At 44.6% G+C, this 20,584-nt stretch overlaps 3 protein-coding genes across 3 annotated transcripts; all 3 read left to right on the top strand.

Moving 5' to 3' along the window:
* Positions 1–2,548: 2,548 nt before the first annotated feature.
* On the top strand, positions 2,549–4,296 carry LOC127615897 (cytochrome b-c1 complex subunit 10). The gene is made up of 3 exons (XM_052087254.1): positions 2,549–2,675; positions 3,158–3,288; positions 3,876–4,296. The coding sequence occupies exons 1-2, from the start codon at positions 2,626–2,628 to the stop codon at positions 3,276–3,278; spliced, it is 171 nt and encodes a 56-aa protein (XP_051943214.1). The 5' UTR covers positions 2,549–2,625; the 3' UTR covers positions 3,279–3,288; positions 3,876–4,296.
* Positions 4,297–4,859: 563 nt separating this feature from the next.
* On the top strand, positions 4,860–10,281 carry mbd3a (methyl-CpG binding domain protein 3a). The gene is made up of 6 exons (XM_052087246.1): positions 4,860–5,083; positions 6,423–6,582; positions 8,054–8,191; positions 8,886–8,976; positions 9,069–9,246; positions 9,470–10,281. The coding sequence occupies exons 1-6, from the start codon at positions 5,070–5,072 to the stop codon at positions 9,651–9,653; spliced, it is 765 nt and encodes a 254-aa protein (XP_051943206.1). The 5' UTR covers positions 4,860–5,069; the 3' UTR covers positions 9,654–10,281.
* A 693-nt stretch (positions 10,282–10,974) lies between these two features.
* Positions 10,975–19,741, top strand: LOC127615867 (RNA-binding protein MEX3B-like). The gene is made up of 4 exons (XM_052087215.1): positions 10,975–11,470; positions 11,939–12,476; positions 13,819–14,078; positions 14,375–19,741. Exons 2-4 carry the CDS (start codon positions 12,005–12,007, stop codon positions 15,596–15,598), a joined length of 1,956 nt encoding a protein of 651 aa, XP_051943175.1. The 5' UTR covers positions 10,975–11,470; positions 11,939–12,004; the 3' UTR covers positions 15,599–19,741.
* Positions 19,742–20,584: the final 843 nt, after the last annotated feature.

The raw sequence follows: 20,584 nt of genomic DNA on the forward strand, positions 1-20,584 counted from the left end.
CTTTTGAATCAATTCCAACTGTAAACAAAGCCAAGATTTGTATTATTGTTCTAATATGTGGCATTCCCACTTATAAAAGGAGGTCTTAGATGCATTTTACGATAGATTGACTGAATAGTCTTTCATACATTTCTTACCCTGGCCGTTGAGGTGACATGTAAACTCGTAAACTGTGGATCCTACGGGCCACCACCTTCCAATTGGAACTGACCGATTGCCCGAGGTAGCAGCACCACTGAGGAAAGACTCGTCTCCAGAGATAAGCCAGTCTCTCTATGGGGGGCTTCCGTAGAAATAGAGCTACCAGATATCATCGCAGAGCGCACGCGTTGTCACTTAGACCAGGTGTCATCCTGGACGGTCCAGTCACAAGAGGACTTTTTTTTTGTTGTTGTTATTTTAGCAGACTGAACCTGCGACATGTTTTTCATTTGTTATATTGTCCTTTCTTAAATATCCAGCACGCCAGAATTTGTTCTTTGCAAACCAAAAGCATTTTTTTAAAATGCAGATGACGAATGGTTCACTTAGGGACCATTTAATTCCAAGTTGTGGAAGTGTCCGGCGATCCTCTGTGTTTGGACCAATCAGGTCACGTGTTCTTGTGGGGTCATTGACGACTTCCAATGACAAGCTCATCTCACAAAGGTTGCGTTGTAGAAAAGAATAATTGAGTATTAAAAGGGATGGTGAGTTGTAAGATTACTTTCTTGATATTAATTTACTCGATTGCCATTGTTTGACTTTGTTTCTCTGTTTTTTTTCCCCCTTATTTTTATTTTCCATTTTGAACAACTGCAAAGCCTCTTTGTAACGATCTTCCTTTTGTAGATTTTTTTTTTGTAAAATAGTTACGAGTTAGTGTTTTGTTTTCCATTTGTGATGCTCTTTTTTTCATTTACGTTGTTTAAATTGAAGACTTTTTTTTTTTTTTTAGATTACGGGAACAAAGTGAGGTGTTTTTGTGTTGTGCCAGGTGCTTGGAAATGTTAGAAATGACAAATTCTGGCTGTATTGTCACATGTTGTGATAATTATATATACATATATATTTTCTGTTTGTTTCTGTGCAAAACCCAACATTTTTATTTGGATTCCTTTGCTTATGCCAGTTCAGTTGAAAGTGAAACAATACGTTGTCAGCCTCTACTTATGTAACGTTATGATTCATTGGCGTTGGAAACACAATCAACTTTTCAACGTTGTTCAGCTTCTTTATCATCGAATTAATCAAAACAAATGCATAAAGCGTGGCCTTAGTCATTTTCTTGACTTTGGGAGTTTTGATGAAGGTTACTCACCAGTGCCTGAATACTTCTGTTACATACATATACTGAATGGGAATGAAACATTGCTTTGACGCAGGAGTCCAAGAACATCAACAAGAATTTATTGATGCGACACCTTTGACACAGAATCCTACGTAAACCTTTTATTTACGGATTTGCTGTATTTAAATATGAGCTTGTCCTCAATTGTCATGTAAATGTGCAGCTGTATGATGTATCAGCTGGGGAAGAAAAAAAATACTCGGTTTACTTTTGTGTCATTTGAAGATTATGCCCGATGGAATAACCCGTGAGTTTATTTTCATCTAAAAAAAGAATTGTTCTAATAATGCAAAAAAAAAACAACAACAACAAGGACTTGTGTTTATGTAAATGATTTTTCTACAGTGTGCAAGTATGAAAACACAATATTCTTTATTAGAAGACTGTCATCCGCAACAAATGACTTGTTACAGCTCTTTCTGTCTTCATAAATATTTGAGGGCAATATCTATGTCGGCTTTGTCCTCAAAGTGCCTCCAGTTTCCTATTTTTATATATAAACTAGATATTGAGAACTGTTGTGTATATAACAGTAATGTAGTAATAAATGTGCCATTTTTAATATCAGAGCTCACTGTCCCGTTGTCTGATTAACCTGACCTCGACAACACTTTACAAAATGCAACTGTAAATGCATCTATAGAAACAGTGGATGCAAAAAGTCGACACACCGCTGTGCAAGTGCAACATTTGTAATAGAAAAATAAACAAGGTAAATCACATCAAAACTTATTCCACTAATAAGTTATCGGTAACCAATAATCTGTATGCCACGATTGAAATACAAATATGAAATCTTTTTGAGGGGATATATAAATGCACAACTGCGATCATGTGGTTCCCTAAGTGTGCACACCCTCACAAGTCGGTATATGCTTGTGTTTAGAGTTAACCAATCACATTCGAAATCAATTAAATGTGAGTCAGCAGTCACCTGCCACCACTGAAAGTGCCTCTGATTCACTCTGAAGTTCATCTGTTCAACTAAGCTTTTCCTGATCATATTCTAATTTAGTGGGTTGCACTTGTACTTTTACATTTTATATCGTAAAGTGTGATGATGTAAATGCTCATTCTGATGTATTTTAAAGTAATATTATTCTGTTCATAATTAGCCATACTATGCTACTCCCGTTGATTTCTAACAAATAAATTTTGCTTGTCATATATCCCATGTCCACTAGAGGGCAGATGTTGCCTTTATATGTGGTTAAAAACGGTGAAGGAACCGCAAACGGAAGTTCCCTGTTTGCTGCACGTCGCGTGTGAGGGAGGGCGAGGAGGACACAAGAACGATGTTGAGTAAAGTGGTCGGACAGAAATATGTGTCCATGGCTAAGTCGTGGTAAGGTTCCGTTTTTCAAACTTTGCTTTCACGAGAACAAAAAAGCTAGTATGCTGAGCGTTTCGGGGACAGAAGCACCTTAAATCGTCAGTTAGCATTTAGCCTAGCTGAGGTTACAACAAAACATCGTTGACGTTTTACGTTTTAAAAGAGGCTATTTCGAAATGACATTGGGGCACATTTCATGACCTGACTATATATGTGTTCGTTATCATCGTGTTGTAATATTAATACGTCTTGGAAATACTATATTAGAACACGCGATACGATTATTGCTTTTTAATTGTAATTTTTTCAATTTTGTGACCTTTTTTTCGGGGCCTGGAGGTGCTGTGAGAGTTTTCTCCACTCTACGCTTTGGCGCGACGAATACTGGGGAAGCAGAATGACGAAGCGAACAATTGGGTTTTAGTTGTACAGAAGGCTATGTAGAGTATTTGATGACACGTATATCATGGTAAATATGTTCGTTTCCCTCACAGGATACCAACACTGGCTGTTTGGGGCACGGTGGGTGGCGTAGCTGTGGTACACTTCACAGATTGGAGAGTTATTTTGGACTACGTTCCGTACATCAACGGCAAATTCAAAAAGGACGAATAGTGGCGATCAGGTGAGCGCGGAAATCTATCCATCTATTGTTAGTTTAAAATGATGTAAACGTTAAATAGTTTTTAATCCTCCTTTTTTCAAACATTCATTCAATTTTGTTGTACTTTACTTCTTATCCTACCGTACGTTTAATGAGCTGTCTGCTCAGCAAATAAGAATCTATCCTCAACTACGAGTTACAAGTGTGGTCCCGGAACAAATTTCCTAACGATGGCAAGATATTCAATATCAGTAGCGCCAGACACTTTTTAAAAAAATGGTTGTTCGTCTCTGTGTGCCCTGTGATTGGCTGGCAACCAATTCAGGGTGTCCTCCGCCTGCTGCCCGAAGACAGCTGGGATAGGCTCCAGCACCCCCCGCGACCCTAGTGAGGATCAAGCGGCTCGGAAGATGAATGCATGTATAAAAACATGTAATAAATATGGAACATAGTTAAAGTTAGCATGTAATCGTGGAATCATCACTGTAGATATCTTCCAAAGGAAAATGTTGTATAAGAATGTGTATATTCCAAAAATACTGAAGAACTGCCCCCTTATGTTATGTATTTTGACATATTTTTTTTCCCCCTGGCGTTGTTCTTGACAGTTTGTTGATGGAGTCAACAGAGATTTTAAACAGACTGCTGCAGCCGCTATTTTATAATGCAGTGTATCACAGCCTGCACTTCCTATCCTGGTGGTCCACAATGTCATCGTCATGATCATCATCAGCATCATCGACTGTAATGCATTTGGGGTTAGGCGGTTCTACCTCAACCCGAAAAACTTGAGTGGAAAGAATATGAATTTATTTTTTTCTCACCAAATGTACTTTATGGGTTAGCTATTTATTTTTCATCATTGTCAACAAACGTTGAGCTGCCCTTCGAACAAATTGTTCGGGAAGAGGAACTAATAAAACGAATGTGAAGTGTTATGTTCATTTGAAGTACAGTAGTTCACTTGTTATTGTCCATCGAATTCAAATTGATCTTGAATGCAATTGATTAAATGCCGTTGCCGCTCTAGGTCATGTTTCCATCTTAAATCTTTTGATGGTTCATCATATTGTTAGTAATGTTTTGGCCATGCTTTTTAGATTTCTTTTTGCAAGATGTGTCAGTTATTTTTTTGTATCTTACACGTGAGTGTTTCAAAAATGCAACTATTCCTATAACATGCCATTTATTATGAAAAGAATGCCTTCTTTTTCAAACAAAGGTATTCTATAAAAATAAGCCTTTTATTCTCTGAAAAAAATGTGATTTAATTCCTGTATTAAGATACAATATACCATGCAGGGATGTGAGACTCGCAGTATGTGATGCGTCACAAGTGGCGCTTTTAACGTGCAACAGTGGCATTCACTGATAAATGTTTTTAACAGTAATTACTAACGTGTAGTAGGAGCACCGATAGTGGTGTGTCGGCTCCCTCGCAAACCACTGATGTATAACAGTATTTGACTACTTTTTTTTTTTTTTAGCAATGTCACATTTTATTAATGTGGACCCCCAAGAGTCCCCGTACCCGAGTTTGGTCCCCTCTGCCTACCACTTTTCATCATCGTCACTTCCGCACTAGTTCAAGTGAGTCCCGCGGATGGATTACAGTTCAATCGAGGGGGGTGACATGGTGGGCGGAGTGATCTTCGCCTGTAAAGGTCCTGTTTGAGGAATGGTGATCGATAAATAAATTTCACGGTGCAAATTCATGACAGCGATAGCATAGTTGCTAGTTGACATTTGCTACTTTTTAAGAACCGGCTTCGACTCCACGCCGAACGGGGACGTTTGGGAGTATGGAACGGAAAAGGTAGGAGTTGAACGGTTTTACACTACAGGGAGTTTTTTTCCCCCCCAATGAAAGTTTGCTCAGCAGGAAATACGTATGAGTACCTACCTACACGCGTCTTGCAAGGTGCAAACTTAACAAATGGAGTTGTTCTCCCAACACCAACGTTGGAGATAACCAAATCCTTGTTAGTAGTTGTATTATGTACAATAACGTGACTTCTGCTGAGTGTTTAGTCGTACAGAACTCGGCGTGGTCTGCCGTTCCTGCTAGCTTGATTAGCTAGCCAAGTTTCATTGTTTACACACGCTCGAGTTGAGCGTCGTCAACGTCAAATCGGAACAAAACACTCACCAAGTTGAGATGCCTTTTACATGTGAAAGCGTTTGGTATTTTTTTGCTCGCGCAGAACTATCGTGGAGAATCTAGCTAGCTTTGTGGGGTATGGGTCCTCCCATTATCGAGTTATGTGCATCTTAATCAGCGTGTGCGTTTTCTGACGTGGACCAGGACAACATTGGGATTATATATGCATAAGAACATGATGGAGAATAAAAATTAGAACAGTTTAGTGGTTGTGTCGTTCGAGTCACCATGCTCAGCGTGAGCTGCTTTTAGTATTACAATGCTGCGGCTTGATGAAGATGGTGTGGGCGTGGACGATTTTGATTGACGTCTTCACTCACCTGTCATTGCGCTTCTTAGCTAAGCAAAGTGACACCCATTATAGCGACCGTAACTGGCAAGAATCAGAGGTGTCGAAAGTAATAACGTCACTAATTTTACTTATAAAACATCTAAAAAAACACGCGTAGGACTTTGACAGATAAAAATAATTAAAACAAACACCGTCAAATTGGAGTAAAACAGTGCAACTTCATTTCGTCGACATATGTCATCCACCCTTTTGTTTTGTCTGCTACTTAGGGAACCCCTTCTCTGTTTGGATGACATGTTTCAGGTAAAAATATCTGTCAATAAACTTATAAGATGTACATTCCGAGGGCTTCTCCACGTCAACGTACAAAAATTACCACAACGTTTCAAACGGCGTCACATTCCTTAAAAGTTCGACTTGATTAGTGCAAATGGGACATTGTTCTTGACAAGAGCAGTTCGGGCAGGAGAAAATGTCATGTACGCTTAGTCATCAATTGTTTGTCGTGAAATGATTGTTATGGAATATTTTTGCGTTATTTGAAGTGCTTGTTCAATGTTTTTAGGAAATTCCACAAAGAAGAATCTCTTTCTGATAGCGTTAAGCAAAACTGACCATGATCAGCTCACACAATGAAGTCATAAATTCTTGTGTCATTGTCATCGTTATAATCAAGTTTATATGTGTGTTTTTCCTCTGCAGTGTACCAGTCAGGCGTGTCCTCGGCAATCCACAGACAGCGCGCGGTCCAGCCAACAACTTTCACATGGAGGAGGCCGGCCAGTCTCGTGCCGCACATTTAGTTCTTACTAAAGTCCAGCGAAGTGGGCACAAACATCATGATGTCAACCATCAAATCAGGGTGAGAATAAACAGATTTAGATTCTCTACTTGCTTTTTTCCCCCTCCATTTTTTTAAACAATGATGTTATGATCTTGACCAGAATGGTGCCTTCCAGAGTGCTCCACGCCAGGGCTGCAACTCTCCCCTATTCTTTAGAATCGAGTATTCTACCAGTTATTCCATTTAGTAATTCCGCTCGTTTGAACAATCGAGTGCTGCTGTAATTCACTGAAGGAATCTCTCACACTTCAATTTGCATGATTTAACCACAGAAACAACCTTTAGTGGCTGACCAAAGCTTTACTTTCTCGTGTCAGAGAAAGAGAAACATTAGTACTTTGTACATATCCTCAATTTAGTCTTTTCGCAAAAGGGCACTCAAGTGAGCCCTCCCAGTAAAAAAAAAAAAAAAAAATCATCATCATCATAAAAAATGTTTTACCGTGCCTATGAAAAGTGATCTACAATGGTATCCATCCTCTGCAGTCAGTTATTGTTTTACAACGGGGAAGAATTAAATTAGGCCGTTTCGACAGAGAGGGAGCCAACTGAGCTCATGCTGGCAAACGTGTTACGACGGTGAGATTTATTGAATTGATAAGATAATAAGAAGATAAGATATTCTCTATTTGTCCCACACTGGGGAAATTTACAAAACCTAACCCTTAACACTCATATATCACCCCGACGACGTTGCCCATATATCTTTGACCATTGTGTTGTTCCAGTTTGTGGTAGTTTATTCATCTATCGGTGGAGTATGCGCAATGTTATCGTCACACCTCCTTAAACTTCGTTGATGTCAAAACTCATCATAAATTTTTCTGTCGTCATTTTAATTCACAGGAAAGGAAACACAGCGACATCTTGACTTACAACGGGCTCAATTTGAATTTATCGAGTTATGAGCCGTTTCTGGGACGATTTCTGCTTTGCGGTGCAAGCAAACAATTTGACTCGAGTGTCAGCTTCAGCCAGTCGACCACTAGATGGCACTAGCAAACTTCACAACAAAGGCTGCAGCTAACAAATTGTAATCAAGTAATCTTGAGGAAATAAGTCAATGTCCTGGCAGGAAGGCAAGGAGAGCCCAAATCACTGATGCACTTTCAGCTAGCTCTTAGTTAAAAGGAATCAAACCGATTCAACTTTCTGACATCACTCAATAGGCCACTGAATGAATGGCACACTGTCAACACTGAATATAGTACATTTCAAACAGTAATTAGACTTCATTAAAAAAAAGAATTAATTTCCTATCATTCTCGTGTTTCATTCTGTTTTTCAATAGAGGGCGTTGTAATTCACGGTACCACTTTAAATTGATTCTCTCATTACACAAAATTTGAAAAGAAATCATAAAATGGCATTTATGCTCACCAGTCAAGTACTAACAATAAACGCGCAGTAAATCTGAGCATAACTTTTTTTTTTTTAATCCTTCAGTATCAGTACTTAGTTTTTTTTGTCATATGTCTGCTTTCAAAAGGCCAAGCCAGACTTGAACACAACACTGCCCGTTCGACAGACGGCCTCCATCTTCAAGCAGCCAGTGACCAAAGTAACAAATCACCCTAGCAACAAGGTGAAAACAGACCCGCAGAGGGCTGTGGACCAACCAAAGCAGGTGAGGCGGACAATGTTTGAACATTTGTTTCGTGGTGGGAAGATAATGATGCCGCAGTCTTTGCAATGTTTCCTTTGATCTCATCTACATTGCCCATTTTACACTCTTGGACTCTTACTTTTTTTTTAAAGGGCATGTTCATATGCTTATGTTGCTGTAAAAAGAAAAAAAAATGTATCTAGATGACCTTGACCTCCTTTTAGCCATGAAGTGTGCTAGATCACAGCTATTCACACAGGGGTTGTTCACCACCGAGCAGATTCTTACCAACTTGGTCCATTTGAGCACCAGGTAGTCCCCAAGGACCACGCAATTAGCCTGCAGGCATGTTCTACTAATAGCTTAACCAATTCAGGGACATTGTGATTTCCACATTGGCGTTTCAACATAGGATGTTTTAGTCCGTTTTGTTTTATGGGTCAGTTTCGCGTGAAATCTTCAACCGGGAAGTGACAAACAGCTTGAAGCGAGCACACTTTCCTTGGGAGTGAGAGTCTTGTTCGTGAATATTATACGACGGGCACAAAGGGACGCCGCAAAGTTTTTCGGTACTTTTCAAATGTGTTGAAAGTGTGCGGAAGGAGTAAAGGGATTTTAAGCAAATGATGGGGCCCATCGTGGGTTCACTGTAAACTGAATAATATTGTCCACTGTCATTTTGTCAGCTTTGACAAGTTTGTGGTTTGAATCGCAGCTGTTCTGGGAAAGGAAGCTGAGTGGGTTAAGTGCCTTTGACATTGCAGACGAGCTGGTGAAAACCATGGATCTCCCCAAAGGCCTACAAGGTGACCACATTTGGTGGGGGGAAGAACCAAACAACGGTTGTGGGTTTCCAAGTGACGCCTTTTCAACAATCTTTGGTCTTACGGCTCCTCAGGTGTGGGGCCTGCGAGTTCTGACAAAACGCTGCTGTCCGCCATCGCTAGCGCCCTCCACACAAGCCCCGCGCCTGTCACCGGCCAGCTCACGGCGGCCGTGGAGAAAAACCCGGGAGTGTGGCTCAACACCACGCAGCCTCTCTGCAAGGCGTTTGTGGTGACAGATGAAGATATCAGGTGACACATTATTTATTTTTCGAAATACGGGGGCTGCATCGAAAGATTATTTTAGTAATCGAGTCATCTGTCGATTTTTTTTTTTTTTTCCACCATGCCCGGTAGTCTTGTATGAATAAAGTGCTAACGACATGCCGGTTGTCACCGTTTTCAAAGGACGACGTGAACTAATTAAAGGTGCACATTGAAGGCGGTTGAATTCCCTTTTGTCTGTGACCTTCAGGAAGCAAGAGGACCTTGTGCAGAGTGTGAGGAGGAGGCTGGAGGAAGCCCTCATGGCGGATATGTTGGCTCATGTTGAGGACGCCGCTGTGGTCGCGGCACCCGGCACGGTGGAAAATGACCACGACGGCGGCGGCGAAGAAAAAGAGAAGGGGGCTGAGCGGGTGGAAAAGGAGGAGTTATAGCCAAGGTACACAAAATGGCTGTCAATTCCAGTAGTGCTGACTGATTTTTTTCTTACGTCGTTTACCACAACTTCAGCTGAAATCATCAATTATCCGGGAGGGGATTTTTTTTCCCCCCTAGTTTTTGTCACTACTTCAACTAAACTAAAACTGAAACTTCTTCTCTTTGTCAACTGAAAAGGTGCTCTAAGTCTCAGCTTTTACCTCCATCGATTTTTCAGCGGATATTTTTGGTGCTGCACACTATCCATTCGGTGTCGTTTTCATCACACAGCTGCTCAACAAGCGCAAACAAACCTGGTGTATGTGAACTGTAAAATATCTCTGTAAATGTGCGTCCATTTGTGAAGAACAACACGACTTTGTTTCATATGCCCGCCGCCACTTAAGTGATATTTATGCAAAGGAGCATAGAGAAGATTGCGGACTCGCTGCATGCATGCTGTACTTTCGCGCTCTCTAACGTTACACTTAAGAGAGCTCAGATCGTTTCGTGGCTTTCAAATATTCTTGATGGTTTACAATAACTTTAGGTCATGTTATGTCATGTCGCTCTAAAATGTAAGAAACACTGATACTTAACTACTGTACATGAATCCAATATTGTTAAATAAATGCATCTTTTGGACATTGGTGTATTCTGTTTGATGGGTTTGGGGTTCAGTCCAAGCAAGTAGCACCATTTATTCCAAAATCCTTCATATGCAGCTGAAGGTCATTGGCGGAGTCTTGGTCTACCTGGACTAGATGACAGCTGTGTGCTACTCGTAGTACGAATGATATGATGAAAATATACTGCTGAAGTTAACATCTAGCACTTGACTAGTAGTGCGCATTTTTGCCTCATTCGTAACAATTGAGTACTACTCGTTACACCCTTCTGAGTGTGTAGCTGTTATCTAGCTGAAGATCTCGTCTATCCTTTGTCTGAACTAATAGGAAAATTCTAAACACGAATAGAATAATTCTCACTCGTAACTTTTTGACAATGACAGACGCTGGGCCTAGTCGTGTTCCTGGCACAGCACTCATTTACTTGCTGCTTATTAGTGGAAGCAAAGTGGCACCGGTAGTGGAAAAAATGAACTGTCGGTAAGACACAAGATCTAGTAAATGTAATTCTCTAAATTGTGAGGGTTAGGAGCATAATAGTGCATCTAAGATGGATTTTAATAGCAGACGATACAATTGAATGCTGGCTTTGAATGATCAAACACAAAAAACGTTTGCTTGTTTTTAAACGAATAAATAAAGGGATGGCGGTCCGGTCGACCGACTGACACAATGGCAATGACAGCAGCCTTGGCTTTGCGTGGACGCTCTTCTCCCCATCGCCGCATGTGGCCTTTGAACCCATTGTTGTGTCGCGGGTGACGTCAGTGCCGTCGGAGCGAGCGAGCGGCGTGCGCCTGGCGAGACAAAGGCGGCGGAGAGAGAGAGAGGGCGGGCTGTGCCGGAGTAGAGCGAACGGGGTCACGGAGCGCCGAATCCCACTTTGTTTTCACCCCCCACCAAGTCACGCTCGGGTTCGGGGATAGCGTTCTCCCGACCATGAAGACACCCACGGGAGTCTTCGCACGGAGACAGCTACGGGTGTCCTATTAACGTTTTTTTTTGTTTGTTTTTGGGGAACTCTGTTTTAACGCCCCCCCACCCCAGTTTTAGCCCGCTAGGCGGCTAACGTGCTAGCTCAAAAGAAGGCTGCTCCTCCTCCTTCCTTCCTCCTCCTCTTCTTCCCGGCTTACTTTCTCATCTGTTCCTGAAGGAACGAGGCGACCGCAAAGCAGGGCAGAGCGAGTCGACAAAGTGGGGATAAAGTAAGTTTGGACGTTTTGATTGCATTTAGGAATCCGAGTGTGAGCGCGCGCGCGTGTGTGTGTGTGTGTGTTTTAAAAGGAGTTCCACAGTGGAGCTAGCTTAGCTCCCAAACAAAGGGGTCGGCAACGTGACTGAGTGTGGAGGAGCTAGCCCGCTAACAGGCTAGCCGGAGCTAACAACACCACTTCTGACACTTTTCGTCGCCTTTTTTTTCTTACTAATATTAAAGTGACTGGCAACACGTATCGTTTGGTGGTGTTTGCGTGGGCCGGAAGAATACGCATTGTGTGTTGTTTCAAGGAGCACTCTTTTCCTTTATCCCGACAAAGCTGGATGCTTGGAGTTGTCAGTCACAACAAGACAAAGCAAGGCGCCCAAAAAGCTGACACCTGCCCCAAAACATCAAATTCTCCACCCCTCACCCCCTTTTCCCAAATTTATATCCTTTTTTTTTGTTATCATTTCAGAAGTGAGGCGAGCTCACCCAAAACAAGCAGGCATCCGTGATCTAATGTTGTATCCACGGAGAGACTATGCCTAGCCCTTTATTCCACCCCGACATTATGGACCACGACGTGGTGATCAGCAGCCAGCACAACGGGGTCGGTCTGCCCCGTGAAACGGACCAAGAATCCCGGGATGAAGATCACCAGGAGGTGCTCCGCTTCGCCCTGGACCAGCTGTCACTCATGGCCTTGGAAAAGGTCGACTGTGGAGGAGGAGGCGGCGGCGGCGGCGGGCTGGTCGACACACTGGATGGGACCCAAGCCCCAGCCTCGGAGGGCTACGTGGACCTACAAATTTCCCGGGATTCGCCGACCTCCTGCTCCCCGTCCCCGGAGTACTACGGCTCGGGCGGCTACCACATGGCCGGCGGCGCGCACCCGATGCTTCATGGGGAACAAAGCTCCTCCGTCCTCTGCAACCGAAAGAGAAGCGTCAACATGACCGAATGTGTGCCCGTTCCAAGCTCCGAGCATGTGGCGGAGATCGTGGGGAGGCAAGGTGAGACTTCAGCGGGCTTGTTTTGTCAGAGGGCTGCCCGGTGGTTCTTTGTTTGGGTGCTCGGAAGCCCCGGAAACGACTTGAGTTTCCAGACTAGGTTTGTGTGTCAACACAAACTGACGCGGTCTTTAGTGGGTTTAAAATGTCATATTTGCTGCAAATGGTGCGTGCTTTTCACACTGTTTTTGTACAATAGTTTGACAGGTAGCGCGGCAGATGGGGGAGGGGGAGGGTGGGACGGGGTCAGACAAAGCAGTCTGGACCTATCTTGCAGTCGGCACCAAACAAAAGAAATGGCCCCAAATTAACCTTGAATGCATCTTAAACCGAAAAAAAGGCGGCTCGGATGAAAAGCAAGTGTCACCCATATGTTCCGAATATGCTTAAACGGCGCATTATTGTGCGAATGTGCGCATTTGGGGGTGCCGAATGTAGCAGACCGTCTCAAAAACACGGGACTGGGCGGTGTTACGCCCTGCACCCAAAAGCTCTAGCTCGCGCCGTCTGTACGCCGTCGCCGCTCGCTTCGCCTCGCACCAACTGAATTTCTCGCCCCCTTTGTCTCCATCGCGCTCTCTCGACAGCGGCTGGCGTTTTTTTTAGCCGCCGACTAGCTTGTCGCAGCCGCGGCGGCGTTTCCAGCATTGTTCTCTTTGTTTGAAAAAGCCATGCTTTCTGCTTCCCACAATGACATCACAGTTCGCGCCTCCTATTGGTCGCCTCTATGACGCGTCATCATTTAAAGGCACAGTGCTTCGCGGGCCCTAACAGCCAACGGAGAGGGGTTAAGTCTGAGGCTTCATTTGGAACACACCCCTTTAAATGTTTCATCGAAGTGGATAACCGCATAAGTGTATGAACAGCTCTGAGCTTTATCCGAGATCGTGGATATCCAGCTTCACCAAGAATGCTTTTAATATTTGTTGCATTAATTTAGCCGTTATTTTCCCTTAAAACCTGTTAGTTCTAAATTTATTTATTGATCTCATTTGGTGGTTAATTGAACTTATACGAATAAAAAAAACTATTCACATGCTCCATGATAGACACCGGCGATATGAGTCCAGATAATAAAAATGAGTTCTGAACTGTTGATTTTTTAAAATACAGGTTTACCACATGTTGAAGTGTGAAAAAAATGTATACCTTTAGTTAAGCCACCAAAAAAAATTAACTTGTAAGTCAAGTTATGACAATGTATGTCATTTTATTATGTTGCACTTCCCCTAGTGGCCATCCTTGTATCTGCAGCATATGTGCCCACTTTACAATCACAATAACATGTTTTTTGATGAGTGTTGGTCATAAACCTGCCATGTTTCTACATCTGTTTCTCATACAGGTTGTAAGATCAAAGCGTTGCGGGCCAAAACCAACACTTACATAAAGACGCCTGTTCGCGGCGAGGAGCCGGTGTTCATCGTGACGGGGCGCAGGGAGGATGTGGAAATGGCCAAGCGGGAGATCGTCTCAGCCGCCGAGCATTTCTCCATGATACGAGCGTCCCGTTGCAAGGCGGGAGGGTCCGGAGGAGGGGGCGGTGGAGGAGGGGGAGGCTCACTTCCTGGACCACCGCACCTCCCTGGACAAACAACAATTCAGGTACTGCTGGACTGCTTACTTTTAATATCCTTCAAACTAAATAAAAATCTGAAAGCGATAAAGTCTTGTCGTTTGTTACCACCAAACTGGGATGTATTTTTTCATGTAATTGGATCGTCAGCGGACATGTTTGAAAAGCAGTCGATGCACTTTGGTTTAGACATCCAAGTAAGATGACATTGTTTTTTTATTTAATATTTTCTTTTTTTTTAATTTAAAGGAATCAGTGTTAGTCCTGTGTGTGTAAAAATGCTTTGTGGATCAAATGTCTTGCATTTGTGTTTGTTGTGGCCCAGGTGCGGGTGCCCTACAGAGTGGTAGGTCTTGTCGTAGGTCCAAAAGGAGCCACCATCAAGCGCATCCAACAGCAGACCCACACCTACATCGTGACCCCCAGTCGAGAGAAGGACCCCGTCTTTGAGGTGACCGGCATGCCCGAGAATGTGGACCGGGCCAGGGAGGAGATCGAGACCCACATCACGCTGAGGACCGGAACCTTCGTCGACCTGCAGGGAGACAACGACTTCCACACCAACGGCACCGACGTCAGCCTCGAGGGCCTGGGCGCCCTCAGCGCGGGACTCGGGGCGTCCCTGTGGTCCCGGGCCGCCAACCACCATTCCGCCCCCCCGCCCCCTCCGCCCTCCCCGCCGCCCGCCGCCATGCAGATGTCGGTGAACCGTAAGATGTCTTCCTCGGTGGCCTATCACGCGCATAACGGAGCGATGAGTGCCGACGGCTACGGCGGGGGCCGCAAAGGCAACGAAGGGGCCAGCCCCACCAGCCCCTTCAGCACGAGTTCCAGCAGCGCCGGCGGAGGATTCACTTTCGGGGGCGACTCCACTCCGCTCCCTTCCTCGGACGAGCTGGGCTTTGAATTCAGCGCTTCCAAGATCTGGGCCCCCTTCGTCAACGGCGCCAACAAATCGGGCGGGCCCTCGCACCCGCAGCCGCCGCTTCGCCGCAACAGCAGCGGCCTGAGCGGCGGGGCCATCACTCCGCGCTTGTCCCCGACGCTGCCCCCGGATGCCGGCGCCGGGCCCCCGGAGCACCCGTTGGCCCGCCGCGCCCAGAGCGACCCCCTGAGCACGCTCTCCTGGCTGCAGTCCAGCAACGCGGCGGGCGGCGGCAACGGCGGCGGCTCCTCCTCCTTCTCCGGAGGCTCCAGCTCCAGCTCGGGCGGCTCGTCCACAGGTTACTCCTCCTGCTCGGCGTCCTCGCTGCCCGGCGGCTCGCCCACCGACTCGGAGGGCGGCGCGGGCGGCGTGGGCCTCAGCTCCGGGATGCTGACTCGGCTGAAAGGCGGGCCGGGCCCCGGCGTGGCGGGCCTGGCGGGCGCCGGCCCCGGGGTCAACAGGGACTGCTTCGTGTGCTTCGAGAGCGAGGTGACGGCCGCCCTGGTGCCGTGCGGCCACAACCTCTTCTGCATGGAGTGCGCCGGGCAGATCTGCCAATCGGCCGAGCCCGAGTGCCCCGTGTGCCACACGCCCACCACGCAGTGCATACGCATCTTCTCTTAATAGCGGCGGGAGCGTGCGCCGTGGTGGGAGGCTCGGATTCACACTAATAACCCTTGAACGCAAAGTGGACCATTATAATAATAATGACAATGGCATTACTAGAGACAATGATGCTGAGGAATAATAATAATAATAATAACAATGACGCTATGGATTTATTTGGAGACCGTCTCTGGGTGGTGAAACTAGTGTCTTATCTCTCTTCAGGCCTTCATTTTGAACTCCTCGTATCTCTTCTTCCTTCTCTCAGTCTTTCCTTTTGACTGCTTTTGTACTTGGCAGATATTTTTCCATGAAGCTGACAGATGAGGCCTGCACTTTTCTACTTGCGTCTCCCTCATGCCTCCGCTTTCTTGCGCTCTTTCTTTGTCCTGGCGCTCTTTCTTTGTGACATGAATCCAGAGGTGTCAAACTCATTTTTGCTTAAGAGCCGCATTGTAATTCTGCTTTCCCTCGGCAGGTCCTTAACGGCTTCTGGCAAAATGTTGATACTCAAAATGTTTGGGGTATATTGACCGTTTTTCATTTTCTGCCAACAAATGTCCTAAATTGCGATGTTTGAGCTGTGGTGCCTTGAGATACAACTTACATACTGTATTTTCCTGCACCACGCTTGGAACACAAAACACGCGAAGGACGTACAGATACGTTGGAATGAGCTGTAGACGCAGCTCCTCTCTTGGCTTCTCAGTACAGTAGTGATAGCGGTTCTTTGCTGAGGATCAAGAATATACTCTACATACTTGAGTATTGTGATATTATCTCTTTACGCGTGTCGCTGGTTGTGTTCAGATATGTTCTGTAGAGGGTAACAACAGTGCCACGTAGATGCTAGTTGTTTGCCCGCGTCGAGAGAGGGCCCCCACTGTGTGTTAGCAATAAGGTAGCACAGGCTGTGCTGTTGTCTGACAGCAAATTTCATCTGAGACTGGCAATAAACAGCCTGCAGCTTCTAATTTTTAAGACGATTTAGTCTGGCAAACTGCCATTTGTTGCGTCATCTGTTTGCATGATGCCCGATGGCTTGGATCTGGAAAACGTTTTTGAAGTTGGGTCAACTTGTATCTCAAGGCGCCACTTTGAAATTTGTTGAGTTGTCGGTACCGCTTGGTTGTAGAATAAAAGAACTGCTCGTTTGACCTCAAAGTAATCCTGTCAATGGCAGAGTTAGCCACACGGATCATTTTGCAGCAGTCTCCGGAGCTGTGTGATCATGAACAAATTACATTTTAAAGTCAGGAGTCAAGGGAAAGAGCTTCACGTATTGTTCATTGATTTTAAGAAATAGAACAGTAGTTAGTAACGACGCAACAACAAAATGCTTCCAATAACCATGAAACGTCTCGACGGCTCGCAATAGTAAGACAAATTTGAGTGCAAAGCCACAAAAGACGCATAAAATGAGGTGGGAAGGCCAGCTCAGACTTGCGGATCTTGAGTTTGACACCTATGACATTAATCTGATTGTTTGGTGTGTTGTTGCCCCCCTTTCCCCCCGCCCTCCCGTGACCCAAATTCCCCAAGCCTTCGTGTTGTGGCCTCATAGACCGAAAGTAGCCATCAAGCGATGCCAAATGTCTGTAGAGGTGAGCACATTGTCTCTGCTGGTGGAGTCCAGTCAAACATCAGTTGACAATCGGGTGTCTTTTAGTCACACAAACTGTGACATCCCACCTTTTCATTGTCTTCTAAGGTGTGTGTGTGTATGTGTGTGTGAGAGACTGCTCTGGTTCACCTCCCCCCATGAGTCTCCGAGGCTGGATCTGATCCATCCACGCCCTCCCCCACACATGCATACGCACACACTTCTCCTTGTCCACCCACATCCTGTCTGTTCCACTTGCACGGGGCTCCTAAAGTGCTTTCTGACCGTGGAGGCGTGCGCACTACCCGTGAGAGTTTGTTTGCATGTGCGTTTGCTGTGTGAGAGAGCGACCGCGTGAGCTTGTTTTGTGTCATCGGTGTGCCTGAGAGAACGTGTGCTGTGTGAGAGGGCCGCGTTTCGAAGTGTGTTTGTGTTTATGCGAGGATGTGATATGTGCGTGTTGATGTGTGAGAAGAGTGTGTCAAGCAATGTGTGTTTTCGTTCCCGTGACATGAGCGCTTGCATATGTGTTGTCGTGTGAGAGTACGTTGATGTGAGAATGTTCTTGAAAGGAAGAGTGTATGGAGTGACGGCATGTGTTTATTTGTGTGAGCGAGAGAGAGCGTCCCGAGAGAGTGCATGCCCTGTCACAGAAGCAATTTAGTGAGTTTGTGTGTGTATCTGTGAGAGGGAGAGATTACCGTTACCGCGAGAGTGTGTTTGTATAACTGTGAGAGGCGCGTCAGTGAATGTGCGCCGGGTGTGTCGGATTGTGCTTCTGTGCGAGGACATCGCTGTGAGATGGGGGTGGGGGGGAGTACTTGTGTGAGAGTATGTGCGTGAGTTGCCGTTCTTACGAGAGAGTCTGTTACTGTAAGAGGGAGGGATGCCATGTTTGCTCCAACAAGGAAGTCTTGTTTCAGGGGAGTTCCCTTCCAATGCAAAAAAAAAAAGAAAAGCCCGCGACAGGTCAATTGAAGTATTTTCCATGCACTGTCAACGCCCCTCCCCCCTACAACCTTAGCCCCTCCCCCCTCCTCCCCCGCCATCTGAACAACACAAACGGCTCGTCGTGTTTTGGTTTGGGTCTTCCACCCAGTCCGCACGCATTTGTGGTGCGCTATACGGACACTTTTTTTTTCCCCCCTTCTCTCTAATCTGGTGTGACCTTGCCTCCTTTTTATAGCGTTTGTATGCGGAATGTGCTGGAAACGTGAAGAAGCCATGACAAACTCAGTTGCGGTGACATTAAAGGGCTTCCTCCGAAGTTAGATTTTTTTGGGGCTGACCCAAAGTAGGAAGACTCGACTGTATCCTTTCTGGCAGCTAATGGCTATCACCCACCCAGGGCTTCCACACACACACACACACACACACGCACACACTTTGTGTTCCAATCCCAGCAAGCTGCAGAATATTGAGATTGACCTTGGACGCGATTGTCACGAGGGATTCGAGAAAGGCAAAAAGGCCGATTGATGCCGAGCCTATTACAAGAGTGCATCTGCGGTGAACTGATTTGATGTCCCCCTTGGACCACTGGCGATGTTGTTTCGGGCCCCATCTTAAGAACAGGAAATTTCAAGTCGTGTTGTTTGAGTCCACGTGGCCAATGAGAGAATGTTAGGCTTAATGTACAGTACTTTCATTGTTTAAAAAAAAAAGAAAAGAAAACAGGTACAGTTTTTTCTCAAATTGACTGCTGATTTTTATTTTTTTAAGCCCAATGTGTTCCCCTTCCCCCATTTTCTCGCTTAAAGGTTTGAAAACAGGGTTTCCTGAGGCTAGCCTGACCTCTGACCTTTCTTTTTCTGATTGGAAGAGGGGGGATTCAAAGACGAGCCTCGCCAACGAAAGGGGGGCAGGGCGCGCAGCCGGGGGGAGACTCCACTCAAGCGGCCACCCCCACTCGCCTATTTTTGCTTTAATTCTCTTTTGTACGCTGAACCAAAATGTAAACCATGTCAGCAGAAGTACCTGTGTGTGTAAATATCGGAACAATCATCTGCGTCTTGTTTTTCGCAAGCAAACGAGCTTCTTTGAAAACAAAAACTTGTATCATTATTTGTAAGTTAACCATCTGCATGTCATTCGCTCATTTTTCAGATTTAAAAAGAAAAAAACTTTTTACACATTTTATTTTTACAATTGATTTGCTTACCTAAATATCCCAGACAATAATGTGACCGTTTATTACTTAAGATTTATTTTTGTTTTCCTTTTTTTAATGTTTTCATTTCCTGTGTACTACATATAAGCAATTTATAACAAAATGAGAAAATTATTGAAGAAAATTTTAAAATTGAAATATATTTTATTTGAAAGTTTATGGACCTTTTAACCGAGAGCCGGGAAAAATTGTATCAAGGTATGATTTGAGCTGGTTTGACGGTTATGAGAAATGTATCAAGAGTTTTATTTTTTATGCTTCTTTAATAAAGTCTTGGTTTTTGGTTTCATTTTTTACTGTAAGATGATAACTTGCGTCTTGTTTTTATTTGTGCTGAGGTGGGACACGGTCTTCAGCAGGCATACAAATAAAACCTTTTGTATCTTGACACTGAGCATACGCTGACCTTATTTCAATGGTTTGAGGTGATGTGATTGTCGTTCTAGGGCGAATGAAACCGGAGAGTAAATAATTGTTTTCCATTAAAAAGAAACGACACAAAATGGATACGGTACATGCCGCCAGAACATACCAAATGGCTGCGAAGGGCATTACGGTATTATTGTTCCTTCTGGGTGCAATTGGCATAGTCGTCCGCCAGATGTCGCCATTTCCACCAGAATCTCTGGCAAAGGCATCAAGTGAAAAATGGGCGAAGCGTGTGAACTGGAAGGAATGCTTTGATTTTCAGGCTGGCATTTTGGTGGAAAGCAACGGAGTATTTTTGTAAACGACCATGTATAGTAAGGCGTTTTAGCGGGAAAAAAAACGACCATGTATATATAGTAAGGCGTTTTTAGCCAAAAAAACGACCATGTATAGTAAGGCGTTTTTTGTCGAAAACACGTATAGTAAGGCGTTTTTAGACGAAAAAAACGACCATGTATAGTAAGGCGTTTTTAGACGAAAAAAAACGACCATGTATAGTAAGGCGTTTTTAGACGAAAAAAACGACCATGTATAGTAAGGCGTTTTTAGACGAAAAAAACTACCTTGTATATAAGGCGTGTTTTGCCGAAAAAAACGACCACGTATAGTAAGCCGTTTTTAGACGAAAAAAACGACCACGTATAGTAAGGCGTTTTTAGACGAAAAAAACGACCATGTATAGTAAGGCGTTTTTAGACGAAAAAACCGACCATGTATTATAGTAAGGCGTTTTTAGACGAAAAAAACGACCATGTATAGTAAGGCGTTTTTAGACGAAAAAAACGACCATGTATAGTAAGGC

This window comes from Hippocampus zosterae, chromosome 15, assembly GCF_025434085.1.
Source record: "Hippocampus zosterae strain Florida chromosome 15, ASM2543408v3, whole genome shotgun sequence".
Lineage (NCBI taxonomy): Eukaryota > Metazoa > Chordata > Actinopteri > Syngnathiformes > Syngnathidae > Hippocampus > Hippocampus zosterae.